We start from the raw sequence: 26,020 nt of genomic DNA, 5'->3' as shown, positions 1-26,020 counted from the left end.
CCTTCACGGGGGGCCGTAGCCCGGGTAGCCCGAGAAGTCGGAGGTGCTCGCTTGCCGGTCTGTCCTACCATTTTTATCTGGGTGAGATTTCGAACAGCTTTTTGTTGCGTGGTCCCACGGATGGCGCCAAATCTGTTAGGCCTAAAATCGGTAACAGGTTATGGTAGGGCTGGGTGGTCCGAACTAACGAGCCACGACTGAGGGGCTGGTTGAGTCCTGCGCTGCACAAGAGTACAGACAAGAAAGAAAAGGGTCAGAGGACCAACCCGGAGTGATACTCCGGACGGGCGCTTCGACACTCAAGTCAGTATGAGCAGGAGTGCAGAGCAATGTCAGAGCAAAAAGCTTAGAGTTTTGGTTCTCAGTTTTTTAGGACCCTCACCTTAGCACAAGTGAAGGCTATTTATAGTGATTCTGAGCCACCTGTCTAGGACAGGTGGTAGTTCTGAGCCAGGTGGTGGCCTCTGTATGGACCAGGTTTCATACCTAAGGAGGGCAGGTGGAGGTCCCTGATTGGTCCAGGTGCCACACCTAGTGGGGACAGGTGTTGGCCTTCCAACGGTCCTTGTGAGGGCCACGTGCCAGCAGCTAATTGGATGCTGAGTTCGGACCCCTCAGTGCTGAGTCCGGATTCCTCAGTGCTGAGTCCGGACCCCATCAGCCATTAATGAGATATTTCAGCTGATACACAATCCTCTTCATATACAAGCACTGAAACATTCTGCTTGAATTTAGCCATCGAAGTAAAATCGTAGTCATTTACAAAGTACTGAAAAAATTCCATTCAAATTCAATGGGGTTAATATAGGAAGGATGGTTTAACAGGGTGCATTGAAACAGCCTTTCAAGTATCTACAACTCTTCCCAGCGGTTTCTCACAACATATTTTCAACTCTCATCACGGGTTTCTTCCATGTCTTGTGACGTGGAGGAATCTGCACCTCCGCTCCTCTCATAAACCTGTTTTATGATCGGATTACATATAATCCGCTTCTAATTCTTTCAACTTGTATACATAATTCTTTCGACCCTATCACGGTTTCCATCTTCTCTTGGGTTGGGTCTGACTGTAGCTTGTTAGAAATCTTGGAATGGCTGATGAGCTCATCTTAGATTGCTCTCAATCACCTCAACAGCGTTGTTGATCCTGCAAACAATTAGTCAGGAAAAGACAGCGAACAACACCGATTCAAAAGGTAAATATGCATTGCAATCAAAGCAATGTAGGGGTCATGGGCAGTCCAAGATAGACCCAACAAATGGATGGTTTAAATCAACAACCAAACCGTTTACACACAATAGGAAAGGAAATATCTACAGCAAACCCGGGAATGCTTACAGTTTTACCATAACACAAACGTAATACAAGCAAATCAGATTAATCTTCGATCTTATGGAATAGATTCAACAACAAAGTCCATATTCCACAGTTTGGCTGTGCATCAGCCTTCTCAGCATGAGAAGACAATGCAGGTCTAGAAGAAACATTCTCTTAAACTAACCACAACCGTGGCATCTGAACAACAAGTGACATTTAAAACAAATGGATGGTTTAGAACATTGCAGTTACCCTTTCTCTTCAACAACAAGTGGCATTTAAATGATTTATCCGACACTTTGAATTTATTGTTGACACACGTGTCCTACCGTGTCCAACACGACACGCGTGTCCACCCGTGTCGACACTCCTTTGGACACTTTTAAATATACTACTATAAGTGTCAGACATAATGTGAGTGTGTGAATATGTTTTTGTGTCATTATCAAGTGTGGCATTCTGTTTCATTATTGCATATTGTGCTTCCCTCTTTTATTATTAACTATTCTTTTATTATAAACTCGTTTTTAGCTCTTCTTTAACTAATATTTGTTGTTGTTGTATCATATATACTTTCTAATTTAGCCGTGTCCCCGTTTCTAAATTTTAGGGGTTTGCTGTGTTCGACACTCGGTGTCCGTGTCCACAAATCATAGCATTTAAACAGTAAGGGTGGCGGAAGAACCAGAGATTACGTACTGATGACCAAGAGAACCAAAGTTCATTCAAAGAACCTCAGAAGATTTAACTAAGGGTTCAAAGACATGAAACAATCCAAAAACAAGATTTGCAAATTAGAAGTACCAATCTAAAGCAGCATTCTTCTAAATGCATTACCAGTCGAGCTCATTCATCCTCCGGCTGTGCAACGGTGCCCGTTTGTTTGTAACAACAACATCCAGCTGTGCTGCTTGCTCTACAACCTCTTTCCTCTTCCTTGTAGACACATTGTGTGCAATTTCAGCTCAATAGTCCTGTTATGCATCATGAACAATTCACACTACTTGACATTGTGCACCAAAAATTTCTTGAAACCAATAGGTAGTGCCAAGTCCTCTTATCTGACCCGTATCCAATATTGGGCATCAAAGTAACTCCCCTAAACTTCCTCCTCACAAGAGAATCAATACCCTTGGGTCTCCGCCAGTTTGGCTTCACAGAGACCTTGTGGTCACCTTGAGACCACTTGAATTGCGCGCTCTCTCTCTCTCTCTCAGAGAGAGAGAGAGAGAGAGAGAGAGAGAGAGAGAGAGAGGTGTTTTGAAGCCACTTCTTTAGTTCTCATACATCATAATGAACTCTAGCAAGTAGAATTATACTTTTACTCTCATTGGGAGAAAAAGAAAGTGACTGCTGTGAAGGTTCACAAGTTTTACAGTTGAATTGAAAACTGGTGAAGATCCAAACTCAGGAAACAATATCTACTAATATTTGGTAAATGACCAAGTTGGTTATGCCAACAAATTAACATATCTTTATCAACACTAAAACATCTACTAATACATCCAGAAGGTATAAATCACCATCTTCACATCCACATCCAACCATTGTCCTTGTGTTTAAGTCTTGAAGGACACGGAGTTGGGAAAAAAATGTGACACTACCATTCACGTTCTTTGTAATACTACTAACAAAAAAGTTAGTGGCAAAATTTAGAACGTGTAATACAGACAAAAGAGTTAAAGGAGATGAAACATTATTCCCATTTTTGGGTATGGATGAAAAGGTATTATCAGCAACCCTAACCTTCTCTCTATTAGAACAAACATGATAAGAAGACAACAAGGATGACATACCAATCATATGATCAGAGGCCCCGGACCCGACAATCCAAGATGAGCCATAAGAACCAGAAGAAACAAGATGAAGTCTCTGGCTGAGTTCAAATGCCTTAAAGTCTCAAGTTCTTCGTTGCGAACAGTGACCATCTCCTTAGAGGTGTTTCCGACGTGATGGGATGCATTATGGTAGAACCAGATCTAGAAGCAAAAACTGCATGTGCAATAGTTGTACTTGACATATGATAGAGCTTTGCAGGTTGATGATGCAAGGTCCCAACATGCCGCCTTAGTGTGGAGAAAAAGTCCAAATGCTCACACTTAAATTTGTTTTTTTCACTAGTATGTTTACCATACTTCCTCACAACTAGGGGTGGCAACGGTTCGGTTTCGGTTCGGTTTGACCCCAAACCGAACCAAACCGAAATTTGAATTGGTTTGGTTCTACCGAAACGAAACCGAACCGAAATTTGAATTTTCGGTTCGGTTTGGGTTCGGTTTGTCCAATTTCGCCACCCCTTACTCATAATCATTGGAAATAGGGGGCAACGGTTCGGTTTGAAATTTGAATACCAAACCGAAATTTGAATTTACCAAACCGAAACCGAATTTTCGGTTCGGTATCGGTTCAGTTTCGGTTGGATTGCCACCCCTACTCACAACCCTCTATTATTGTTCTATGAAACAGAAGCAAACACAAAACTATCATATTTAGGCTTAGATTGTTAAAGTAAGAAGAGTTGCAAGTGCAGAGCTCCAGGAAGGAAAAAGAGAAAACTGAAATTCTGAAAATTTCTAATTCTTTTCTTTTTTCACTTGATCCTCAAATGAAGGCTTACAACACTTTATATAGAGTTCACATACACGCATCACATAACAATCTCAAATGAAAAACATCAATTCCAAGTCTAACAACATTTCCTAAACTTAACATTACCTAGGCATAGTCATTTCTTAGACTTAGATTATCATGTCCTAGGCTTGGCTTATCATTTCCTAGACAAATATATTTTCCAAACTTGTCATTTACAAGGCTTTCTCATTTCTTAGGCATACTCATTCACTAGGTTTGACATTTCCAATGCTTAGTGATGCAGATATTATGATTTATTTCCGCATTATTTAGTCTCTAGTATTTTTATTTCCATGTTACTAGTTTCTAAGATTTTATTTCCCATGTTATATTTAGGACTTCTTATTTTAGAAGGTTTGTATCTTTTAGGTTGTTTATTGCCTATATAGGCCTATTTACAGCTTTATTGTGATGATTAATTGAATGAATTGATATTCTCCCCTCTAATTTCCTCTCTTCTTCTCCCCATGTCTTCTTCTCCTCTTTCTCTTATCTTCTTCTTCTCCTATTCTTCTCCTTCTATTCTCTTTTTCCCCTATTCTTCTCCTATTTACAGCCAAACAGAGTTGCAAACCCCTGGAAATCTCTTCCCTTTCTTCTAAATCTCCTCCGGACAGATGCTTTCATGGTGAAGAAGGAGACGCCACTGAGTTGCTCATAGCTTCCCACAAAAAAAAATGAAAAAAGAAAAAAAAGAAAGACAAGTTGCCTTGGGCTTTACCTAATTTTAGCTTCCTCGGAGGAGAAGAAAGGTAACTCACTAGTTTCCATTTTGTATGTTCCTTTGAAAGCACGTTTCCGTGTTGGGGTGTGGGTTATTCGAATAAAGGAAAGAGAGTGGAACTGTGGAAGGAGACTTTTCCTTTTCCTGTTGCAGCTCCTATTTTGAAGTAACCTGAAAGTAACAAGTAGCAAGCTACCCCTTTTACTAGCTCTAATAGGTAAACCACTTATTCACATACTTCATCCTTACCTAGTAACCTGCTACAGCAGGTAACGAAGTTTATGAGAATAAGGGGAAAAAAAGAGACAAGAACAAAGCTTTTGCTATACAAGTGAGGTTACTGTGTAGGTAACTTGACTTGACATGTTGTTGTACGGTAGCTTGACTTTTCAAAAAGAGAAAAAGTTACACAGTAACTTCTAAAGAAAGTTACGGGTTCTTTGCATTAAAAGCAAAAGAAATAAAGGGAAGTTTTATTTATCTTGTCTACCCACCCCACTTTCTTCCCTTGGACAGCCCTTCCTATACTTTTCTTGAGTTATTCACGTAACTGGAAAGTCACGTGAGCAGTTTGAGTGAAAAATAAGCAGACCTATTATCCACCCCTATTCCCCCTTAGGCACACCCCCTCTTTAGACAATATTCACGACCCTTTTATCATTGGACCACCCCCTCTTTTATATTTAACCAATTTGACCCCCTCCTTTTACCTTTCAGCACCCAAAAAATAAATCAGAAAATTCAGAATAAAAGAAAAAAAATCAGAGTTTCTTCTCTCTATTTTCTCTCTCATCTCTCTGTTAGTTTTTCTCTATCTCCTTGTTTGGGCTATTTCTGCTCAAAGTTGGCCCTCGACCTCAACACGAAATTTGTTCGTAACAACTTTTAGTGCATATCTAGCACACTTTCAGAAATGAGTAGCGAGCGCAAGCACTACTTCGTGCAACTTTGACCACCCATCTGATTTGATCCGACCGTTGATCCGAGCTATCCAGGAGTCCGATTTCAGATCCACGACAGATAATGTGTTTCTTTGACATGCCATACACAGATCAGACGGTTAATTTCAATTTTTGTCATCGATCTCTATTACTCCACCATTTATTCCGTTTTTTATGGGTACGACTTTCGCTATTGGAATGGCCGCACTCACTTTCGCTATTATGAGGATGCATGTTTACATTGGATTGATGCTCTAGACGCATATCATGAGTACAATGGCTATGATCACTGTCAGACTATCTACTGGGCTAAAGAAACTGTGCGACGACAAGCCCGATGATCATGGAGCCACATTGAAACGAACCGTCATAGAAGACGTGAGCAGCCAATCTGTCGTTGGGAGGATGTTCGTGATGCGTTTATGAATATTTATGGCTCGACTATTTAAATCAACAGATATTGAATCGTGAGCGAGCATATAGAGCGGTATGTAATGTTGAAAGTAAAGTCGAAGCCCTCTTTGAACGGCTAAAAGAAGACCGTCATTATGTATGCGGAGCTAAATTGTAGCTGAAAATTCAGTGCGTCGTATATGTCAGTCAGATTTGTAGAGCCAACTTCACACTTCTGAGGCAGATATTATGACAGATCCATGTGAGGCTTTTCCCTTGACAGAGTTCATTGAGCGTCGTCCTAAGTCAGAGCCGAGTGACATGACTATTGAGCCTTTACCTGAAACAGATGATCGCGAGCATATTACAGAAGATTGCCCAATATTTGCACCGATTAATCAGATTGCCGAGACTTGTGCCGACATAGATGATCTTGTTTCGCAGATTGATCATGAGGTCCATCAGCCTGACATCACTGCCCCAGCTTCAGTCATAGACGCTGATTTTATTATTGATTCTACTGAGCCTGATGAGATACCATCGGATGACTTTCATGTTGATTCTCCTACGCCTACTGAGCTACCAGTTGATGTTGATTATGTGGAGGATGTTCCCTGATTGGTACCACCCATAGCTATTTTGCCGATCACGCTGATCCAGGATGAGTACGTTGCCATCTTCCCAACTTCCCTGATTCTCACGAAAGGCTTGTATTTTGATGATTTTGCATGGATGCTTTCTTCCATATTCCGCCGCCAGCCTTTCAGATCACTTTCATTGCTGTCTCGAACATTAGCCATCAGGATTGCTTCAGACGGATTGCGCCTCCTGCTTCATTGGATTATTCTCCTTCTATTCTCTTCTTCCCCTATTCTTCTAATTCTATTCGCTTTCGTCTATTTCTCTCCTCTTTCCTCAATTTCTCTTCACGGTGCAGCATCACTTAGTCTATTAGACTTACAAGTCACTCATTTCCAACACACTAGAAATATCTAGAAAAGACATTACCTCATAACATATTTCCAAGAAACAAAGGAAAACTCTAGAAAGGACATTTAACTTTGAACATTCCCCCTTAATGTGTTTTCTCCATAACTCTCCAAGCATTTCTCGGAATTAGAAGAATTTCTCCTTTGGTAAGGCTATTGTGAATTTGATTTGCAAAAATTCAAAGGGCGATGACATTTTCAAACCAAATCACGTTAAAAGGGGGGCGAATGCTGCAGGGGGTGAAAATATCATTGCCCAACTTCAAATTTATCGCAGACTCCACATTTATCGCAGATTCACGGATAAAATGATGCTTTATAGAAATGTGCATTGTCCTATTATGAAATACTGGATTTTTGGTAATTGCAATGGCAGACTTGTTGTCAGAGAAAATTGTGGTTGCCTTTTCTCGTTGATGGCCCAAATCTTCAAGTATTCACCTTAACCAAATCACTTCACTTGCGCTTGATGATGCCATAAATTCTGCTTCTGCTAATCACTGAGCAACAGTACTTTGTTTCTTTGATGACAATGAAAAAGCACCTAATCCAAGAGAAAATATGTATCCCGAAGTACTTTTCATATCATCAATTGATCCTCCTGCCCAATCACTATCTGTAAATCTGATAAACTTAGATTCTTCAGATGAGCTTATACCATAATCCGAAATCACTATATGTAAATCTGATAAACTTAGATTCTTCAGATATCTCAAAATTCGTTCAGCAATACCATAATGAATATCAGATGGATTTTGCATGTACCTTGAGACCAAGCTTCCAGCATACCTGATGTCAGGCCTAGTTGTAGTAAAGATATAACAAACTTCCAACCAAGCTTCTATACATATTTTATCTACCTTTTGAGTACCAACTTCTTTCTAATGTCTTTCATTTATTACTAAAAGGCGTATTGACAGGCTTACAACCCAACATTCTGAATTTTTTGAGCAAATTTTCAGAATGTCTTATTTGTGAAATGAATATACCATGTTCCTTTTGGTCTACTTCAATTCCAAGAAAGTAATGCATCAAGCCCAAGTCATTCATATCATATTTTCTCATCATATTTTTCTTGAACTGATTTATAAATATCATCTGTTCATTATGACCAGTAAAAATAAGATCATCAAGATATAATGCCACAATAAGAATGTTAGCCATACCTTGTCCTTTTACATACGTGATAGGCTCACTGCCATCTACCGTTACTTGCAGATCCTTCATATCTGCTCCGGCATTGGCCAATTCATCAGAATCTTCATTTGTTGACCAGCGCTTATGCTGGACATTTGGTGCAATCACTTCAATTAGATCTCTAATCTCATCGATTATAGAAGCCGTCTTCCACGGTCCAGATTGCTAGCCTAACATATAACATTGGCTGAATCACCTCAACGATCAAGGGATCCCAGCCATTTGATGGATACCTTCTCAGCCTCCATAACAGAGCCTTTGCCTCGGCTTCGTTTGCGTCACAAATCCCTATCAATCCTAAGAATAACATTAGTTTTCGATTGTTGTAGTCTCGAATTAGACCACCGATCCCCACTCGACCTGGGTTACCCATTGAACTTCTGTCAACCCCGCTCGACCTGGGTTACACTTCGAACTTTTGTTAAAATTCCATTTGCTCACCCGAAGGGGAGAGGAGATTATTTTGGTGTCACTAGTCTTTTTTCTCTTTCTGTCAGCCATTGTCAGTTTCCAGTTTATAAGAATCACGTATGGAACCAATCGCCACACCACTTGACCCACCTCGTCGAAGGCCCTCCACGCCACTCCAATATGATTTGCTTGCTGAACTTAGGAGAGGCCAGGATAATCCGAAGCTCTTTATGATACACATCCATACTTGGTATGCAACGGGCTTGCAAGACACAATTTCCTTCTTTTCAACTGGTTGCACTTGTTGATCTTTTTCCTCACTACTATCCATGCAAAGGCCACCACCCTAGGCAGGGCCTTGGATTTCCACACCCATGCATACCGAGTCTCTTCTAAGAGGAGAAGCAAAGCTATAGAAAAAAAAAGTTGGACCGAGAATGAGCCAGCCGGGTCGCTGTCCACACCCTACGGTCTGAGCATTTAGAAGAACAGTAGCAAGAATAAAGACGTGACAGGAGGTTACTTAAGCACTCTATTTCGTTGTCTTTAAGGTTAAGTCTAAACTCAATGGTCCAGACTACCCTCTCATCTCAATGGTCCAGACTACCCTCTCATCCCATCCTCTCACCTTTGCCTCCCTCTGGGTTGCTAAAAAGTATAGGCTTGGAAATGCATGGCGAAAGAGACTCACCTAACCCCGGGTCTACCCAAAACCTTGTCCCATCCCCACTCCCCACTCCCCACCCTAAACCTAACGAAGGGTAAGTACGCCGGTCTGGCCTCACAGTTAGACTTCCATGTACCCGAGCCTTTGCCTAAAGCTCCTACTCCCCCCAACCATGCCCATATTTTTCCTCTATTATTTTGTGTTATAAGGAACCTTTCTCTTCTCCAAATCTCCATAGCCACTTACCTAGTAGAGTCTTGTTCTTCAATTTGATGTTCCCAATTCTTAATCCACCCTGTTTCTTCAATCTACAAGCTTTTCTCCAATTCATTAAGTGTTTGAGCTTCTTCTTCCCTTCCTCCCCCTTGCCAAAGGAAATCCCTTTGCAACCTTTCAATTTGCTTAGATATTGATGCTGGGATAATAGACAACGACATGAAGTACACTGGTAGGTAGGATAGAGCAGCTTGTATCAACGTGATTCTTCCGCCGAAAGAGAGATATTGTTTCTTCCATGAAGCTAATTTTCTTCCCATCCTTTCCACTACCGGGCTCTATAATGCCGCACTAGGTACTCCATATCCTAATGGTAGGCCTAGATAGGTAATTGCTAACTCATTCTGTTCACACCCGAGGATGGATGCAAAGCCTCTCACTTCCTCTGCTTGCATGTTAATGGTAACAGTAGCAGTTCGAATTTGAAACCTATTAATGAGGACAATAGAAACCACAAATACCTCCACTGAAGGCATTGTCATCCACTTGAGAGGTAAAAAAGGTCAACATACACCAAAAAAAGAAAACAGAGATTGAACTGATAGTAAAGCTTGTACTTGTGTTGTTTGAAACATACAAGGCTAATAAAATATACCCACATCAATTGGGAATTTCGAGATGATGTAGCTTTGCTTTAAAAGTAAAATGAGTTTCATTTCATTTCATTTCATTTCATTTCATTTAATTGAATGACATGGTTTCATAATCTTCTCGACTACAGTGATGCTTGCATGAAAAACAACAAAATAAAATAAAAGCTTACCATCCTTCTAGTTGGATCTCAAGATACCAAGAAGGAAAGCCCAAACAGAAAAGAACAATTTGGATTAGATGTCCCCCGCTAACCTCAGTTTACAAATCAAGAAATTAGGCACCAAATGGGCAGAAAAGAATCATTCTCACCAGAATCCAGTACTTGGTTTGGTTCTCAAGGATATGAATGGTCCCATTCCTTGGAAATTTTCAAAACTTTAAAATGACTTAACTTCTAATTCTGCTTGCATCTTCCATGCTATGGATGTAACCCTTATACACATCAGGAGACTCATCTTTATACGGAAGCACATACGCCTCCAAGAACCGACTCTCTGAAAGGCTAACAACTGTACATAGGCAGATATTCTTCTTGAGCAAATTCTTCGACTTCAATTGCGTGAGTACCACATGCCGAGGAATAATCCTGCATTCCAAGCTGTACATTAGAAACTGGGGGGATCGGGAAATGTAGGAAGGCTCGTAATGGAGCTCCTTCATGAAGAAATCCAAACCCTTTCGGATTTTCGCCTCTGAAAGTGCTAGAACATAAGGTTGATTACAAAATGCAGTCACTATATCCGACTTTGTCCACCCAAAACTCTCAAAGATCCTAAACTTGGAGTCCACTGTTCGCTTACTGAGCGACACGATTGCAAAAAATGCATAGACAAACCTTCCTGACCCCTGGGAAAGACCAAATTCATCTTCAATCCGATCAATTGCATCCTTTAACAAACTAGGCTTGAACAAAAAGACTATGGGTCTATGTAAGAGGAATTTCTTGATTTTCTCATCAGAGAAACTATGGTTCTTTAGAAATGAAATGTTGGGAACCATTCTTTTCTTGATTGGCCCATTCAGGTAAGAACCCAACTTTTTGAGCACTTTGATTATGCATTCATCACTATGAACAAGTGATCGGAGAAAATCAATGGAAGGTAAGATAAAAGACTTTAAACTTCTGTTAAAAATAAATCGATTCTTAATAATGAACATGGTAAGATCAGACCCAGATAGGCCCATATTTTGAAATACCCTAACTTTGGGTTCTAGGGTTTTCTCTATGCTGGTAATAAGCAATTTGGGTCTCCAGGATATGAGAAATCTGATTTGGGTATCTTCGACACCGATTCGTTCGAAGAAACTGATTACAGATTCTGGATTTCTAAGGGACTTTATATGAGTAAGCTCCGCAGATGCAGCATTTGCTTTCTCTATTGAAAACCCACATCTGTTCACAAGATAATCGGCCATGAAGGGGGTTTTGGGAGTTGGGGTTTTTGTTATAGCGGTTGAAAATAGAAGGAAAGGTTTAAAATGGTAGAGATAGACGATGTTGTTGCGGACATGGTTAGAAAGGGCGTAAGACATTTGGATAGGAAAATGGAGTTGCAGATAGAATGAGGGTTTCTATGGGACAAGAACGGCTTCTTTCAACTTTCGAAACTTTTGGATGCTGGTAGATGTTTGGAGGATTTGGAGAAGAAGAAGTGAAAGAGAGATTAAAAGCAACTCAAAAGGAAATCAGTCGGGGGAGATTGAGAGCAAATCTCCTGGATGGTGTTTGGTTGCTTCAGGAGATGTGAAGGAGTGTTTTGCCGTCTTTTTTAAAATGTTTTTTGGAAAATGTTATCAGCACTGCTGTTTTTTTTACGAGGGCAATCCTCACTTTATTAAAAGTACGGTATGGCCCGCACCATAGGATGATCCAAACCGATGGGCCATAGCCTAAATAGGTTATGCTCCAAAATTATTTCCATAGGTTGATCTAACCCTCTAACATTCAGATTAGAGGGTTAAGATCAGCCTATGAAATGATTTTTGGGGCATAACCTATTTAGGCTATGGCCCATCTAATGAACGGTTTGGATTATCCTATGGTGTGGGCCATACCGTACTTTTAATAAAGTGAGGAATGCCCTCATAAAAAAACAATAGTGCTGATAACATTTCCCTTTTTTTTTTGTATAGGAATTTGCCCATCCGTTGTGTAAAGATCGGCAGGAGTGCGGTGCAAAGGTTGCTAGCAAAAACATAAAATAGCAAAAAAGTAAGTTTTAAATGAAAAATTACTGAACAATGGAAGCAAAGTAGGAAAATTACGAAAAAAATCCAATGTACTAACATATGACAATTACGAAAAAAAACTACAATGAAAACTAGAAACTAATGACAATTACGGGAAAAAAGGATTTTGCCTGAGAATTTCTCCCATTTTTTCTTCGATTCGAAGAAATTCATCCAGCAAATTTTGAGGGTTCCACATTCCTTGCTATTTTTCTCAAAAAAAGAGAACCAAACAGAGCATAAATTTTAGGTGTGGGGAAAGATATTCTTGGAAAATTTTCTCTTGGAAAGTATTTTCTATGGATTTTTTTTTTCCTAAAATAAAAAAGTTTCCATGTTTTTCAAAGAAAATTTCCATCCTAGCCCATAATTTTCTTCTCTTCCTTAGATACCTGCAAAATTTTGTTTTGCAAGAAATCAATCAAATAGTAAAGAATATTTGTTGGCTTAATTTTCCAAGTCAAGTCATCTACATGATGTAGCACCCTGTTAATTCAATTCCATCCCTTTTGAGAAGCGTAGGCCAAATTTGGCAACCAAGAATTTTTTTATTTTAAAAATGGAATATTAGCATACCAATTTGAGAGAAGGGAAGGGTAGGGGAGTGGAGAAGGGAGAGAATTCATAGGCATAAATGAGGAGATGATATGAAGTGGCTTGAAAAACAAGGAAAACTAGGGGCCGATTTGGCTACCATGAATTTATTTTCATGATAAATTCGCCCCTCTCAAATACCAACCCCACCCCCAAGAGACACTTATTTATCATGAAAGTGATGGACTAAAGGGTCTATTTTGAATTTAGTTTTTGTTTTCCTTGTTAAGCATCACTTATTATTTGGAATAATAATCTGTTATGTATCACTTATTAAAATAATAAGTCAAGACAAAATGAGTGTTCTAACACCATTTCATAAGTGATTATGGTACATCTTACAATAAGGTTAAATTAAATGACTAAAATACCCTTTGAGCTGTTAGCAGGACTTATTACTCTGAGCCAACTATACACTTCCCTTATTACAATGAATGACTAGTTAAATCAACTGTTACTTTGGCAACTCTAGTCTTGCAGTTTTTCTCCTCTATGCCGATACTGCTAATTTAGTACTCTGATACACGATAATCTCTCATCCACGTACCTGACTGCATCTACCCCTGCAATAATTTTATCTGCACCTTCTGCACTGGTTGAGACTTGACGAGATTCATCAAAAGCTTAAACGGTGCTGAAGATATTGACACAAATCAATTATGCAGAATAAGTTTATAGAGAAAAATCACTGAATCTGGTGATTATTGCACTAATGGATTTCATATGTAAGCTAATCACATGGAGCTTCTTTCAAATATCAAGTCTCAAAGTCCTAACAATCTAATTGAACAGGCCTCTACTGCCCTGCTAGAAAACTAAGCATGTTGAATGTCCACATTCAATAGGCAGAAATTACAGTGCCTCCAGTTGCTGAAAATGCTTATGCTTGCAAACAATCAACAGCCAAAAAAAAGGGTATCCCTGTGTAAGCTACATTATTACTTAAAACAACTAGTTTGTGGGTTTTCTTTCTTTTTCATGCAAAAGTTAACCCTGCGATGAAATGTAGGTATCTCTGGGTTCCCTTTTTGGAGTAAATTACTACTACCTTTTGTAAGAACTGAGTACTAGGTTTTAAGTAAATCAGGAGTTTATATAGGAAGAAAGTGTATTGAGCACATTTTGCAAGTATGTAAAACAGATAAAATAGACGTGGTATTTCCACTGGTTTGAGTAAGTTGTGAATGTCAAGGACAAATCATATATGCGTACAACATTAAGATAATCAAATGGACGAACAGAAATGCTCAGAACATGAAGCATAAAAAAATTGGCAGACCCCTAAAAAAGGAAACCAGTGAGAAGCAACCAGAAGAACCCAAATCCAAAAGTGCAGAAGAGATTTAAGGATCAAAGGACGCACCGGAAAGGAAATCAAAAGTTGTCTCCTTTGCACAAGACCCACTGTAAGAGAGTATGTTGCTTGTTGAATCAAGGAAGAGGTGCCGGTAGTTTGAATCTTCTCCACCATTTGTTGTATGGGAAGAACAGTTTGGCCCATCAATGACAGCACAGAATGGACAGGGAGACAGGTTTCTGAAATTACAGATGTCAAGGCGGATGGGTTATGTTCTTGGTGTCGTATCTGTTGAATGGAAGAAGAGAATCAGAGAAGATTGTGAGAGTTAGGATTTGTGATTGAATCAAGGAAGAGGCCCCGGTAGTTTGAATCTTCTCCACCATTTGTTTGTATGGGAAGAACAGTTTGGCCCATCAATGACAGCAGAGAATGGACAGGGAGATAGGTTTCTGAAATTACAGATGTCAAGGCGGATGGGTTATGTTCTTGTTGTCGTACCTGTTGAATGGAAGAAGAGAATCAGAGAAGATTGTGAGAGTTAGGATTTGTGATTGTAGATGACAATGGAGGTAGTTGTGCTACTCAAGTACTAAGCCATTTCAAAATGGGCTTTTTGCGGTTTTCTAGATGAACAGAACTATAGATATTAACATGACGTTCTTACACAAGAGCAGCAAGATCATTCATATTGCAAAAACATACACGTAGTTTCTCTAAGGAAATGAATTTATTTTCAATCAACAATACCCATCAAACAGCTAGAATTAGGTGATCATTCATGAGAGGACACAATCTGATCAACAACTCAATGCATAAACAAAAGATCCATTGAAAATGCATGCATAACAAGACATCTGAAAATCAATAAAGCAGGAACGAAGATAGGGCATTCAAAGCTTTACAATTTACAAGTTTAAAAAAAAATGGTTTCAACAATTTGGATGAAGTCAAGACTAAGGGTGTCAATTTTGGCTCGGGCTCGGAAGCTCGCTCGAGCTCGGCTCGAATCCTTAACGAGCCGAGCCCGAGTTAGGCCAGGCTCGGCTCGGCTCGTTAAGGCTCGTTAAGAATTTAATATGTCACTTCATTTTTGGAACCCCATTTGTTACTAGGACCACCCCCCATAGTGTAAAAAAAGTAGTCAAATTACACTAGTAGGGCTGTCCAGGGAAGATGAGGGGTGTGAACATAATATAACCCGAGCTCGGTAAGGCTCGCGAGCCTGACTGAGCCGAGCCCGAGCCCGAGCCGAGCCTCACTTGTGAGCTTAACGAGCCGAGCCGAGCCTGGCCAAGCTCGGCTCTGCTCGGCTCGTTTACACCCCTAGTCAAGACCATGTGCAGTGAATTGGCAAATTAGTGAAAGAAGATGTGTCAAGTGAGATAGATTCCAACACTATGTAGCCACCAGGTTGGAAATAGAGGCAGTTTGTAAAGCACCCGCAAGAAATGCTAACCAGGTTGGAAATAGAGGCAGTTTGGAAAGCACCCACAAGAAATGCTCCCAATAACTTTTAACCTTTTCTCTAATTGTATACACGTCTATACTAAATATGAAAGCCTGCTTGGTCGCTCCACGTTGGAAGGCTGTCCGTGGGATATGGAATTGGGCTTCTTTCTTATTTGGTATGTCCATTAACACCATTTTTTCCTGCCTACAAACTTCTGGTTATCATCCTTTAAGTTGGATCCCAGTTTTCCATTCATGTTGTTTGAAACTCTCGATCCCTTACTTTTACAATTGAAATGTTCATATATTCTTTGGTACATCTAAATTCTATTGGCGATAGTATTAGTATCATTAGTTACTTGTCTATTTGGAAGCCACCAGTTATGTAGGAAAAAACTGAGAAATACTTTCTCAATCTCGAATAAGGATCAAACACGATTTGCAACAAACATCAAAAGAGAAAGTGAGAAACAAAATCAGGCACTGCAAGTAGACAAGATTTACGTGGTTCGGCATTGTGCCCATGTCCACAGGAGAATAGTTTCACTATTTCGGTTTAGGGTTACAAATCTCTCCTCCTTGGTCACGAGAGCAGAATGAAAACATTGCTATCCATAACCCTAACATGTGGCTTATATGTGTGTCTATATATCAATGGCACTACATCAAGAAATTTACCGAAATACCCACTACATTATAGAAATGCTCGACCCGCATGTGCGTCGCACACACTAGTTTGCCAGGGTTTTGTATAATGCCAGAATACCAGACAAATACCAGACATCTGCACAACAAGTTGGATGCCTCGAAACATTTGGTCAATTATAAGTTTTTGAACATATATCACCAAAATGACCAGATTAAGAGTTTTGATCGCTAATAATCCATATGAGTGCCTGATTATTATTGGGGTAGATTACTAACTTCAATAAATAGAGGACTATTAATCCAAGTGGGCATACATTATTCCACCCTCTTAACAAATCTGCAAGCAAGAGAGCAGGTTTGTTGATCCTCAAAAGTTTGAAAGTCCCATCCAAGATTATAGGCAAGGGTAGAGTACTTTCACCCTTATCAATGGGAGCAGGCCAACTTATCACAAAGTCAACGTGGAACATCTGCATTTTACCAAGGAAGTAATTCAGAAGTTGTCATTAAAAAAACTAATTCAGAAGTCATGTTTTATTTTTTTAGAATTCTAAGACTGTTTGTGATTCCAGAAATGTTGCATCAAAGTATCTGTAACAATGATATAATTCACTGTGATTCTTGTTGCTTCATGAACTCATCAATTCAACCATGGCTGAGAGCCAGATCAAACTCTTATAAAAATTCTGAATGAATTCCCCTAAAGCACAAGGAACAAGTTTAATGAAACATAGGAAGCAACATATGAGGCACGCTTTTTAATTTTCCACCGAAATATCTAAAGTTTCAGTGGCAATTTCAGTGATTTCAGTGGAAATTTCATAAATTTCGGTGGAAATTTTGTAAAAAAGGGTAAATCGGTGAAATTTCGCCGAAATATTGTAAAAAAAAAGAAGATTTCATGCAAATTTTGTTTCGGCCTTGGCCGAAACCAAAATATTTCAGTCGTTTTGTTTCGAATGAAATTTAAAAGCATGCTCTCGACTTAAGGATGAAATTTGTACTAAATTTAAACAAATGATGAGGATCTGAACTTTAGATTCTATCATCCGTAGGTTTGAGAGGAGCCATCATACATCTTTAACTATAACAGAAAATGGATTCTATTCAAGGTGGAGAAAATACAGCAAATAGGGACGAGTTGTCGCTGATCGGAATAGGATAACTAAAAGAAAAAAGCATCAGAAAAGTGGACAACAACAACAGCAAAATCCAACAACTACAATTATTCTGCAAGAAGAAAATACCCCAGCAAGAAATAAAACGGCAGCATCAGCAAGGAAGTTTTAATGCCTCCCCACCAAGAAAAGAAAAGCACCAGTCGTAAGAGTCATCCTTTCCTCCCCTTATCTAGCTAATCCATCCTCCAATTTGTTGGCCAATCTTGGAGCGTAAATGACAAACATCCAGGCAAATGTTGTGCAGTTTTATAATGTATCTCTGATCTCTCTATTCGCCACGATCCTGAGGGTAGCATCTTTGCCCAGTTGATCAACTTATTTGAATCACCTTCAACAACAATCAGGACAAAGCGGTCTTCCTTGAATAGATAATAAGGCCCTCAAGCAATGCCCAAAGATCAGCTTGACCAGTCTGCCCTTCCAATTGGCCAGAAGAATACCTTGAACACTACATACTGAATTTCTAAACACATTCCCAATTTTATCGGATCAGGGTTGACTCAAGATCTCACATCAAATTCAATTTTATGGAATTAGTCGGGGTAAGTGCTAAACGTCGCTCCTATGCGGCCCTTGGAATTCTGATGGCTACTTCCACCCATCTCAAAATATCATTGAATAGCAACCCCTAAAAGGATATCTTGGTGCCAGCCCATTGGAAATGGAGATCTTGATGCCCATAATCGTTCTTCCAATATATTTTGACTTACCATGAAAATCTACTCATTTCTTTGCCCCCAAATATGCGTACGGATAACCGCAAGGATGGAGCAAGAATTCGTCGATGGACATAATAAAAATCCTATTCTACTCTCTAAACTTTAAAAAAAAAAAATCAGCAAAAGGTGACCTTCCAAAGAATTTTTCCCATTTGCACTTGCAGATCTCAATTTCCAACTTTGTCATACCTGTATCAATCAGTGTTTAAAAATGAGGATGTGACGCGGATCACGGCCAAGAAAAATCCTTGTTGACTCGGTGCGGACACAGCCAAGAATGTGGTTGACGTGGTCATAACTTGGGAGAGGCAAGGGAGGCAAAACGCGGAATGCAGATGCAGTGCACCGCAGAACGCGGCCAAGGTAAAAGAGAGTCGACTCGAGCGAGTTCCGACTGGTGATTCAGAGAGTGGATATGCCTGTCAGAGATGAGATCATAGAGATGTGGATAAAAGTAGAGGCTTCAAGTGACACCTCTGATACATCCCATGATTCTTTTTTTTATGAGAGAAACCAAATCAATTTGAGAAGACACATCCACAAACTAACCCGGTGTTGAAGTAAAGCAACTGTAGTAGTTCATACTATCAGTTTGAACTTCTTTCTTTCTGTCATATTATCAATCATGTGTGCCAATTGTAACAGTAGCAGTTTGATTTTAAAACCTATTAATGATGCTCGCATAAGTAACAACAAATTAGAATCAAAGCTTACCATCCTTCTGCTTGGATCTCAGCTTACCAAGAAAGAAAACACCAATAGGAGAAGAAGTTGGATTAGATGCCTTTCAAACACCTATCTTAGGCACCAAATGGGGAGAAAAGTAGCATTTTCACCAGAATCCAATCCCTGTGTTGGTTAACTTAAACTTCAAACACCCATCTGTATCAAGAAATTAGGCACCAAATCGGCAGAAAAGTAGCATTTTCACCAGAAACCAGTACTTGGGTTGGTTAACTTATAGCATTTTCTACTTGTGCTTGCAGCTTCCATTCTACGAACGTAACCATTATACACATCGGGAAACTCATCTTCATACGGAAGGACATATGCCTCCAAGAACCGATTCTCTGAAAGACCAACAACTGTATATAGGCAGATATTCTTCTTGAGGAAATTCTTCGACTTCAATTGCGTGAGAACCACATGCCGAGGAATAATCCTGCATTCCAAGCTGTACATTAGAAACTGGGGGGATCGGGAAATGTAGGAAGGCTCATAATGGAGCTCCTTCATGAAGAAATCCAAACCCTTTCGGATCTTCGCCTCTGAAAGTCCCAGAACATAAGGTTGATTACAAAATGCAGTCAGTATATGGGACTTTGTCCACCCAAAACTCTCGAAGATTCTAAACTTGGAGTCCACCTTCTGCCTACTGAGAGAGGCATTGACATAAAATGCATGGACAAACATTGTTGACCCCTGTGAGAGACCGAATCCTTTTTCAATCCGATCAATGACATCCTTGAGCCAACTAGACTGCTGACAAAGGACTCTGGGTCTATGTACGATGAATTTCTTGATGTTCTTGTTAAAGTATAAAAGATAAATAATGCCTTTCTCCACTAACTTAAGCTTTTGGAGAAGTTGGTAAGTTAACATGGTATCAGAGCCAAAGGTCTCCAGTTCAAACCTCCTGGATAGCAAAAATCCACATGTGATGGTCGGCCCAAAGTGGGACCACATGTGCCACGTGTTTGCCAAGTGGGCCACACGTGCGGGGGAGTGTTAAAGTATAAAAGATAAATAACGCCTTTCTCCACTAACTTAAGCTTTTGGAGAAGTTGGTAAGTTAACAGTTCTCATCAGAAAAACCATGCTTCTTTAAAAATGAAATGTTGGGTATAATTCTTTCCTTGATTGGTCCACTCAGGATCCAACCTGACTTTTTGAACGCTTGGATTATGCATTCATCACTGTGAAGAACTGATCGAAGAGAATCAATGGAAGGTAAGATAAAAGAGTTTAAACTTCTTTGGAAAATAAATCGATTCTTAACAATCAACATGGTAAGATCAGACCCGTATAAGCCCATATTTTGAAATACCTTAACTTTTGATTCTAGGGTATTTTCTACACTGGTATTCAGCCATCTGGGTCTCCAAGATATGAGAAATCTGATTTGGGTATGTTCGAGACCGATTCGTTCGAAGAAACTGATGACAGATTCTGGATTTCTGAGAGATTTCATGTGGGTAAGCTCTGCAGCTGCAGCGTTTGCTTTCTCTATTGAAAACCCACATCTGTTCACAAGATAATCGGCCATGAATAGGGTTTGGGGAGGTGGGTTTTTTGTAATAGCAGTTGAAAATAGAAGGAAACGTCTGAAATGGTGAAAATAGAGGATGTTATTGCGGACATGGTAAGAAAGGGCGTAGGACATTGTGATGGGTGAATGGAGTTGCAGAGATTGAGGGTTTCTAGGGTTTTAAAGGAGAAGAATAGCCCCTTTTCAACTTTCGAAACTAGTTTCTATTTTTTATTTTTTTTGATGGGTCGAATTAAGGGTTTCTAGTAGGGCTGCAACTCGTGCCGGGTTTTACCCGACCGCATTGACCCGACCCGAAAATAGCTTGGGTTGGGTTCAGGTTTCATGGGTTTCGGGTCGAGCCGGGTTGAGCATTCAAAAGCCCGCATGAATCTCGGGTCGAGCCGGGTTTGAAGGGGCCCGACCCGACCCGAGTTACATAAGTTATAGTATGTACATTTTTTTCTATTGTTAGTTAAAAGTGAAAACCCACGCACCCACTTTTATTGTATGTGAGTGTAATTTATGCTTCTATGAGTTGAGTTGATTCAAGTGTTTGATTCAGCATTGTTTGATTGTAATTACAACATTGTTTGATTCAAGTGTAATGTGAGTGTAATTACATCATTGTTTGATTCAAGTGTAATGTGATTGTAATTTCTACTTCTATGAGTTGAGTTGCCTTGCCAAACAAGAATTTTCCTTAAAAAATTGCGTCAACATGAAAAAACCCGACCCGACCCGACCCGAGATTTATCATGGGTAGGGCCGGGTTTGGGAATCATGGGTTTTCCGAAAAGAAACCCGACCCGACCTGAGATTTATCATGGGTAGGGCCGGGTTTAGGAATCATGGGTTTTCCGAAAAGAAACCCGACCCAACCCGACCTGAGATATTTCTCGGGTAGGGTTGGGTTCTCCAAAACCCGACCCGCCCGACCCGAGCTGCAGCCCTAGTTTCTAGGTTTAGGGACAAGAAGAGACTATTGTTTTTTGAAAGAGGAGTAGGGAGAGCGATAGAATCACTCAAATGTCAAGTGTATGACCCACAGTCCCACAGGCTAAATGTAGCATATGGCACCATCGTAATTCAATTCCATCCCATTTAGGCCAAGTTTGGCTGCAAAGAAACCTTTTTTCTCATGAAATATTATTTGCTTACCAATTTTTGAAAGAGGGGTAGAGAGAGATAATTCAGAGGCATAAGTGAGCAGATGATAGGAAGTGGCTAGAAAAAAATAGGATTAGCTAAAAGTCTATTTTTTTCCTCTTTCTTCAGCTATTTTTCACCCTCTCCTAACTCATGCCCTCTCCCACGCAGACGCAGACACCCCCTCCTTGTGCCTTTCCCCACCCTTTGATAAAACAATATTCCATGGAAAAAAAAATCCGTGGATGTCAATTATGGTTATAATTCTCTTAGGCCATATTCAGAAACCTTATTTTTACGTATTTGGATTTGAGTTTTGGATACAAAATACATCAATCATCCTCATCCTCATGCTGTACGAGAGAGATGTCTCTGCTGCAGCAAGGTCGAGGAGCTGCGCAGTGAACATAATTGCCACGTCTCTGCTGCAGCAAGGTCGAGGAGCTGCGCGGTGAAGGTAATTGTCACAAATATGGATTTTCAAATAATGTCTTGCAGCACATATTTGAAAATTGAATTTTTTTTAAAACTGTTGTAGCTGATTTGGAAATCTAAGGATTTGATCCAGTTCTAAATCTTAACTGCAAATGTGAGAAGTCCGAATCTAAATCTTATGGGTATCCAAATGTGGCCTTATGGTTTGGATTGCAAGAAAAGCATTTCTGACAACTTTTTCTCAAGAAAAATTTTCCTTTCCAATTTGATTAAGCTAGCAAGACCAAGGGTAAGACCGAGCAGGGAACAAATAAATGGGTCCTCACCTCAACATCACAAGTGATGTAAGCCAGCCCTTAGGTTTAGGAAAATCAACAAGAAGTACATTTTTTGGCCCACATGGCACACTCATTGCTCTCCCATCAATCTTACTCTCGGTCACAATATCATTTTCCTTCAAATTTGCAGGGAATTAATATGAAAATGGTTAATTTAGAGGTCCTTACAATCTAGAGGGAATTGATATGGAAAATGGTTAATTTAGAGGGAAATCATCATAAATTGAAGGTCCTTCTAAATAAAAATTGAATGGGGGAAGTTCAAGTTCAATCCAAACAGGACCTAAAAATTGCTTTCCATCATTTTTCTAGTAATTTTTCTTTGTTGTTTGGTTTGCTCACAATAGAGGAAAAAATTTATCAAAGTAGGCGGTTGCTGAAATTGGATCCCAAATTTCAAAGAATCTGCACTAGTGTAACCTAGTAATTGGTCACCGAGATCCTTTTCTCAAGTAACTTGGGAGTTGGCCAAATTCTAAATAAAGGATTCAATCTGCATTTGGACTTCAAGATTATTTACCTGAAACAAGAGGATGGGCTTCTTAAGCTTTGTGTTAGCCGAAGTGCTCAAAGCTTACGACTTTCACATTCATTGGGGTATTCAATCAAACAGAGCATAAGCATGGATTCAACTCAAGAGTTAAGCCCAATAATCTTCCTGAGAGCTATTGTTTTACATGGAATTGATCCTTGTGCTTACTGTGATGAGAAGCACTTAAAGGATAACCTCAGAATAAGGAAACTCAAAGTAGGAGATTGTACCATGCTTATTAATCCTTGCACTTCAACATCCACGGTTAAAAGCTATTTGATAGGAATTTGCATTGATTTCATCTATATGTATCATCTCATAAGCACTTTAATTGAATAAACAGAGAGCATCATTGGCTGTGCAAATAGTTGCACGAAACGTTGGTGGTTGAGTCTTTGCTTCAAAGAATCAAAGAACATTGATGTGTGTCTCAAGTTTGTTGTGGAGTGGAATATACAGATGCATGATAGCTTCTAATGCAAGTAAAATAAGCAATTTAAAACATTAGAAGTAGAACAATATGTCCATACATGAGACATAGATCTGGCCTGTTTTAAGTTCATGCCAAAATTGGAATTGGCAAAAACCCGAGATTGATTCAGATGGCTTGGTTCTGAGATTTAAGATGAAATTCTCTGCAGGATTCTAGGATTCAATTGATATCTTCGGCCTGGCATAATCTGTGAAATTCTTATGATCAGATTGGACATATTTGCAATGAAAATTCAAGATCTGATTCTAACTAGGTCTCTGTCCTCAGTACATGAAGTTTGCTCAATTTTGTCAACTTACAGAACATTAGCTGAATGCATTTCAGCTCAAAATTTCCATATTTTCAAAAAGAAAAAAGAAAAAAAGCACCATTTGAAAACGGCCCAAACATGCCCTTAATTGGAAACATGACATGATTTCATACACTTCTTGCAGTGATTCTTACATAATAACACATAACCAGAATCAAAGGTCATCATCCTTCAAGTTGGACCCAGCTTACCCACATAGAGAAACAAAGCTCATACATTGAAGAACGATTTCAATTGCATTTCTCTGGCTAACCCAAGTGAGACCCTTGTCCATAACATACAAAAATGTAATCATAAAACACCCATTTGAATTAATTCAGCACCAAATAGACAGAAAGGTAGCACCCTTACCCCAATCCAGAAAATAGGTTGGTTCTCAAGCATTGGAACTATATGTCTTATTTTCTACTTCTGGTTGCAGCTTCCATACTACTAATGTAAGCTTCACACACTTCAGGAGCCTCATTTTTATATGGATTTACAAAGCTCTGCAAGAACTTATTCTCAGTCATACACACAACTGTATATAGGGAGGGATTCTTGTTCAACAATTTCTTCGTCTTCAAGGCATTGAAAACCAAATGCCGAGGAACAACCTTAGTCTCCAAATTGAACATCAAAATCTTAGGTCGATGAGCAATGTACGAAGGCTCGTAATTAAGCTCATTCATCAAGAAACTCAACCCCTTTTGAATCTTCCCCTCAGACAATCCTAAAATGTAAGGAAGAGTTCGAAATGCGGTCTCTATATCCGATTTCGTCCAACCAAAGCTCTCAAAAATTTGAATTTTTGAATCCAACGTTGAATTACTAAGCGATCCAATGGTATCGATTGCGTATAGAAACATCCCCGATCGAGACGAGATACCGAATTTAAATTCGACTAGATCAATGACATTCTTGATCCAATTAGGCTTTTGCATAAGGTATCTAGGGTTTTTTATGATGAATTTCTTGATTCTTTCATCACAAACACCACTATTCTGAAGAACTAATAAATTGGATCGCATTCTTTTCCTCTGTCCAGACAAAACCCATTTAGATTTCTTGAGGATTTTGATTACGTCATCGTCGTTTTGGAGAACAGATTGGAGGAAACTGATGGAAGGAGTGATATGGGACTTTACACATCTCACGAAAATGTAAGGGTTTTTAAGAATCAGCTCAGTAAGATCAGACCCAGATAAGCCTAGGTCTTGAAGAACCCTAATTTTGGGTGGTAGGGTTTTTTCTACATTGGAAGCAAGCAATTTGGGTCTCCAAGAGATGAGAGATTTGATTTGGGTATCGTCGAGACCGGTTTGTTTGAGGAAATTGAGGACAGAGTCTGGTTTTTTGAGGGATTTTATGCTAGTGAGATCTGTAGATGCAGTGGTTGCTTTCTCTTTTGAAAACCCTAATCTGTTTATAAGGTAATCGACCATGAAATTGGTTGTGGGATGTGGGTTTTCAGCTATAACAGTGGAAAATCTAAGGAAACTTTTGGGGATATTATGGAGGAGATTTTTGTAGACATTTTGGTAAGAAACAAGGTTAGACATTTTGAGAGGGGAAGAGACTTGCAAAAAGCTCAGAATGGCTATGGCTGATACCTCCAAATCTATTGAAATACAGAAGGAAAATGATAGCCGCACTACCTTGCTCTGCTTTTGTAATAAAGGCATCAAAAGATCTTGGATAATTACATTTACACCTCCTCTAGTTTCTGACACATCCACTTCAACCCCTATAGTTTAAAAAGGACAAAGACATCCCCTCTAGTTTCGTTTTTGTTTAAGGTTTGCCCCTGAGCTGAAGGTTCGTCCATAGATTGAAGGGTTAGGATGATCCGATGGAGCTGATTTTTTAGCTTTGGATTCGGGTATGGGCCCACATTATTTGGATGATCCAAAGCGTTCATTTGATGGGTCCTGACATAGATAGGGTGTGCCCGAAAAATCAGCTCCATCGGATCATCCTAACCCTTCAATCTATGGACCAACCTTCAGCTGAGGGGGCAAACCTTAAACAAAACAAAACTAGAGGGGATGTCTTTGTCACTTTTTAAACTATAGGAGTTGAAGTGGATGTGTCAGAAACTAGAGGGGGTGTAAATGTAATTATCCCAAGATCTTAACCTAATATAAAAGGGATGACTATGAGAAGTTTAAGGGCTCACTCTTTACAAATTGGGTTTAGTTAAAAATAATCCTTGCTATTTCTTTTAAAAATCTGTGAGGTATTATCGTTTCAGAAAAATCCAACGAAAGGTTAC

General features: G+C 39.5%; 2 protein-coding genes and 1 long non-coding RNA gene across 3 annotated transcripts; all 3 read right to left on the bottom strand.

The window, feature by feature from the left end:
* Nucleotides 1–10,528: 10,528 nt before the first annotated feature.
* Nucleotides 10,529–11,674, bottom strand: LOC143890627 (uncharacterized). Its single transcript, XM_077395325.1, has one exon. The coding sequence runs from the start codon at nucleotides 11,672–11,674 to the stop codon at nucleotides 10,529–10,531; it is 1,146 nt and encodes a 381-aa protein (XP_077251440.1).
* A 1,541-nt stretch (nucleotides 11,675–13,215) lies between these two features.
* On the bottom strand, nucleotides 13,216–20,745 carry LOC143889597 (uncharacterized). The gene is made up of 3 exons (XR_013254865.1): nucleotides 19,003–20,745; nucleotides 14,328–14,762; nucleotides 13,216–13,598 (listed from the first exon to the last, which is right to left on the bottom strand). It is a non-coding gene; the product is annotated as an uncharacterized LOC143889597 (long non-coding RNA).
* Nucleotides 20,746–23,819: 3,074 nt separating this feature from the next.
* LOC143890715 (uncharacterized) lies at nucleotides 23,820–25,404 on the bottom strand. Its single transcript, XM_077395396.1, has one exon. It carries the CDS (start codon nucleotides 25,305–25,307, stop codon nucleotides 24,165–24,167), a length of 1,143 nt encoding a protein of 380 aa, XP_077251511.1. The 5' UTR covers nucleotides 25,308–25,404; the 3' UTR covers nucleotides 23,820–24,164.
* Between the last annotated feature and the right edge of the window lie 616 nt (nucleotides 25,405–26,020).

Source organism: Tasmannia lanceolata, unplaced genomic scaffold, assembly GCF_043159265.1.
Source record: "Tasmannia lanceolata isolate RefF3 unplaced genomic scaffold, GAP_Taslan_0.1 ptg000013l, whole genome shotgun sequence".
NCBI classification, from domain to species: domain Eukaryota; kingdom Viridiplantae; phylum Streptophyta; class Magnoliopsida; order Canellales; family Winteraceae; genus Tasmannia; species Tasmannia lanceolata.
The sequence above is the reverse complement of the archived record's forward strand: the minus strand, read 5'-3'. Positions and strand labels throughout refer to the sequence as shown.

Bases quoted from the DNA above. Each gene is read 5' to 3' on its own strand.
- LOC143890627 (XM_077395325.1), bottom strand. From the start codon at position 11,674: ATGTCTTACGCCCTTTCTAACCATGTCCGCAACAACATCGTCTATCTC.
- LOC143890715 (XM_077395396.1), bottom strand. From the start codon at position 25,307: ATGTCTAACCTTGTTTCTTACCAAAATGTCTACAAAAATCTCCTCCAT.